Below are 5,000 nucleotides of genomic sequence, written 5' to 3' on the forward strand. Positions count from 1 at the left end.
CGAGCAAGTATTTTTTATTTGTACTTCCGAGACTGAGTACATCTTGTGCAACGCCAAGAAGTCGAATAAACACAGATGTTTGTTGTTACAATTTTTAAGAAATTCTTACCTTTTGTTACTTTCTAAATTCTTTGAAGTGAAATCTCTCTAAAGAATGAAAATTGAGCCAGTCTTGAAAAAGAATGGCTCAATTTTCCATCTTTTACAATGAATCTCACTCTTTAGAGTATCCAGAAAGATTAACAAAATTTATTCGTTATGTTACAATTTGTGATTTAAATGATAAACTTTGAATCATAACAAACTAAATTAAAAAATTTCATTTTCAGACATGCTTCTGAAATATACACACTTTGATCACAAGAAATAATTTGTTTTAGATTTTTATCAATGCAATTTAACTTTAATGTTGATTTAATTTACTCTTTATTTTTTTGTAATTATTAGAACTAGAAGAAAATAAGTTAATATATATTAAAGAAAACGAACATAAAATAACATGGATAATCATGTATCTAATATTGACGCAAAATGAAATTCATCGTCCCCTTAATCTTAATCCGATTAAATTTCCTAAGGGATACAATAATAAACATACTTTAAAAACATCGAGGTTTTATCGGCTGTAATAGCTTTTCTATCGCATATAGACTCAAGGGTTTATTATTAAGGCTTATTATAGTAAACTCCTGTGTAGAACAAAGATTTCTATTATTGGATTATATAGGGTACGAGATGAGACTACGTACGACATTACATTTTAGATAATATTCATACTCTATTGTTTCACATTTTATCATAACTGTGAAAAGCTCTTTTAACGCATTTTCTGATATATGAGATATATTCCTATAAATATCTTTATTTCGTCTACTTTCATCAATGTATATTAATTTCAATCTCGATTTAATTTACTTTTTATCTTTTTCTAGTTTTGATAGAATTAAGAAAAAAAAAATTAAACTGAGTTAAAATTAATCTACCTTGATAGATACAAGCATCTGCTACATAAACACAATAATCTTAAGTATCAACAAAAGTTCAGTTTGCGACTTGTTTTGTAAGAAAGCTTAAAAGTTTTGTCGTTAGTTCGATGCTAAAAAACAATACTTCGTTTCACGTCACATTCAGAACTCTTTTGAAAGAAGCAGCTTAATCTTCCCAGTAAAGAAAAACAGATCGATACGCCAATTCTCGAGCGGTTACTCTACAAATACTCGAGTACGAAATAAATGGGAAATTTCATTTCCTGGTTTTAATTACTGCAGAGAAGTATCTGTATATGGTTTGTATATTTTACTAATATCCATTTCTATTTATATAAATTAATTTTAATTAACGTAATCTTGGTTTAATTTAATCGTTATATCTGTTTTAATTTTTAAAACTAAGAAGGGAAAAAATAAATTAAACCAAGATTACGTTAATCTACATTGTATAGATGGACATAAATAATCAATACGTCCGCATAAGCGGATGCACTAGAACTGCCACGTATTCTATACTGAAGAACTGATAGTGATATCCTATATTTTCAATATTTATATTATGTATCTAATACAAAAAAAATTAGCATAGCCAAAATGACATCAACATTAGTAAGGTTTTTGGGATAAGATTTACGTAATAAGCTCTAAAAATTTTCGACCCAATTTATATTCTTATCCGCAAGTATCAAAATAATAAGCATTGTTATATTTGTCTGCTATTGACAAAAAACTTGCGAGTTTTGGTATATCTTTCGAAAATATTGTTAGAGATGTATTCGAGTAATATATATGAACATAGATATACAAAGTGTCCTATTTTATTTTAAATAATCAATTTTCTTCGACAGTATTGATACATACAAAAAAAAATTGTTTCAAATGAAGATGGAATGGTATCGAGAGGGATTTTTGATGACATATTTTTTCTAGATGGAAGTTAAGCTATAAAAAGAGATAACGATTATCTCCACTTTTTACAATGAAATTATATAATTTTTTTCATATAATATGATTCTAATTACTTTTCATATAAAAGTACTAAAGTACAGATATAAAAAAATCAATTATTTAATGAATATTTTATATTATATTCTGCCAAATTTTTACATAAAATATAAAATATGTATTTCATAATTTATTCGTTTTTTATACCTGTTATTATGATACACAAAATAATAAGAAAAATCGATTGTGATGCAAAGAAAAAACACATTGCAATTTGCACATATGTAATTTGCACATTTTTTTAAAGCAACAATGTGTTTTTACTCCAATTGATTCTTTCTGTTTTTCTGTACATTAAAATATTAAAGTACAATTACAAAAAAATGATTAATTTATGAAATATTTTATTTTTATATTCAAAATTTATCAGAATAAAAAATAAAATATTTTATAAATTATTGATTTTTTGATATCTCCATCTTAGTATTCTTATATGCAGAATAATTAGAGGAATCGTATTGTGTAAAACAATATGATATATAATATATGATATATAATTTTATTTTAAAAAGTAGAAGAAATCTTCATTTAAAACATCCTTTTATATTATCAATAATCAGAAATGAGAGAAAAATTAATTATTTAAAATAAAATAAACCTAACCTAACCTGTATAAAGAATATATGTGTTCTACTAGACATGACAGAGTTAAATACAAAAAGCGTGATATCGTGAAATCAATATTTGTTAATTTTTTAACGAGAAAATTCGTTCAATTATAGCGATGGGCTAATATCGTGGATTAACTTTTTAAAGCGTTGTGTGTGTGTGTGTGTGTGTGTGTGTGTTGTGCGTGCGTGCGTGTGTGTGTACAGGGTGATCTATTTAAATCGACTATCTGAAATATCTCGCTTATTTGTGATGATATAAAAAAATGTTTCAAATGAAAAGTGGAACAGTTTCGAGGAGGACGTATTTTGATCATATTGTTTTTTTTTAGATAGAGACGTCAAAAAGATATGAAGATTATCTCCATTTTTTAAAATAGAATTGTATAATTTTTTTTTACATAATATAATTCTTTTAATTATTCTGCATATAAAAGTATTAAGATAGAGATATCAGAAAATCAATTAGTTTATAAGATATTTTATACTTTATTCCAGCACATATTGACATAAAATATTAAATCATTCGTAAACTATTAGTTTTCTGATAATCGTACCTTAATACTTTTATGAACAGAATAATAAGATGAATCAATTGGTGTAAGGAAACACATAATTGCATTGAAAAAATATGTGAGCAAAATGGATAATTTTTTAAATAAGCAGCTACGTGTTTTCTTTCCATCAATTGATTCATCTCATTATTCTGTTCAATAAAAGTATTAAGGAACGATTATTAAAAAAATTCATATTTAACATTTTATATCAATATATGTCAAAATAAAATATATAAAATATCTCATAAAAAAATTATATAATTCCATTTAAAAAAATGGAGATTTCCCTCATATCCTTTTGACGCCTTTTTTATACCTAGAAAAAAGAACAATATGATCAAAATACGTCCCCCTCGAAATCGTTCCACTTTCATTTGAAACATTTTTTTATATCATCAATAATAAGCGAGATATTTAAATGGACCACCCTATATACATATAACGCGCTGGAAATAAGATTTCAGTCGCAATGCAAGGTTGTCCAACATTCGTGCGCAGCATACAAATCAGATGGAAAAAAAAAAAATAAAAAATGAAGCGTTATATAATGTACTAAAGACGACACACACAAAAAAAACTTAAGCAGTAAGACATAAACAGTAAGCAAATCAACATTTTATATTTGCTTCAGCTTACATTATTGCCTTATAATTTCTACTGTGATTAGCTGATTAACTTACTGTTTTCTCTCTCGTTTTAGTTAATTTTTAAAATTATTTAAAAAAATATTTGTTTTATAATGCTATAGCTTTAAGGAACCGTGCGCGACAGGCTTTCCCGTCACGTGCTGCGATCACGCGTTAAATTTCGTAAACGTGAGACTAACCGCGCATTAACGCTCAGATGACCCGATCCTCCCCTCCTTCCTGTCAGAGTACGTCGCATTAAATCAGAGGCGGGAGCCACGTTGTCAAATCACGCCTTCCCTATTGCTCTCTACCGCGATTTAACCCCCGCCGAAGAGGAGAACGATCATTGTTCTTTCCTTTGACTAAAGCGATTTCCGTTACATATAGCTAACCAATCGCGAGTAAACCAAAGCAGATGACAGGCAGCAGACGACGCGCTGCCGCAGCTGCGGCGCGTCTGTTACGTGACCTCCTTGGACATATGATATACGTCACACGAGCGCGCGAGAATATTCCGCGAGACAAGTGCGATCAAACTACAAGATCCCGAGAAAAGTGATCCCGTATCATCTTTTCTTTTACATATGATTATACCGCGTAAGGGGGGAGAAAGGGGCTGTACACGAGGACTTTCCGGTTCCCATTGTTTCAAGTTATAGAATTGGTAGAATTTCTCTAACAGAGTAAGTAATTCGATATATTGTAACGCGAAACTCATGAATCTGCCGCTTCAACTTACCATTTTGATGGTAGCAAGAAACAAGACTAAAGACGTCGTCGAGAATGGCGCTGCTGCAAACAGAGCCGACCGGACCGGCTTCGAACATGCGGAAATAAAGACTGTAGCGCCTAGCAACGGCGGGTTGCGGTACTGTACGGCGCCGCCGCATCGCAGCGACGCTGCAGACGCCCGCGTCCTCGTTTGTCGTGTCCTTGCGCTTTTCTCTCTTTCTCTCAAATGCCGCCGGGTGGTCCTTCCCCCCACCGGCACTTTCGCACGGAATCGTTTTTCCATCCCCGTCCCTAGCTTACTGCGTCACTGCGATGTATGTGTCGTATATATCTATACATACAATACATACCTACATGTCGCGTGTGCGACTGCAAAATATGACGCGAGCCGCGAACTAGGCTGCAAGGTGCACATTGCATTGCCGACTCTGCGCTTCTTTTATTTAGTATAAAAACAAATAAACAAGTTAGTCCTTATTC

The 5,000-nt window shown here is 30.8% G+C and overlaps 1 protein-coding gene across 1 annotated transcript in view; it reads right to left on the reverse strand.

Annotated features, from left to right (window-relative positions):
- Positions 1–4,611, reverse strand: part of LOC108751052 (putative zinc metalloproteinase YIL108W) — a 7,302-nt gene extending 2,691 nt beyond the window's left edge. The window contains exon 1 of the mRNA XM_018490992.1: positions 4,528–4,611. Within this exon, the coding sequence (XP_018346494.1) occupies positions 4,528–4,530 (3 nt within the window). The 5' untranslated portion in view covers positions 4,531–4,611. The remainder of the gene's footprint in view (positions 1–4,527) is intronic.
- Positions 4,612–5,000: the final 389 nt, after the last annotated feature.

Source organism: Trachymyrmex septentrionalis, unplaced genomic scaffold (genome assembly GCF_001594115.1).
Source record: "Trachymyrmex septentrionalis isolate Tsep2-gDNA-1 unplaced genomic scaffold, Tsep1.0 scaffold40, whole genome shotgun sequence".
NCBI lineage: Eukaryota > Metazoa > Arthropoda > Insecta > Hymenoptera > Formicidae > Trachymyrmex > Trachymyrmex septentrionalis.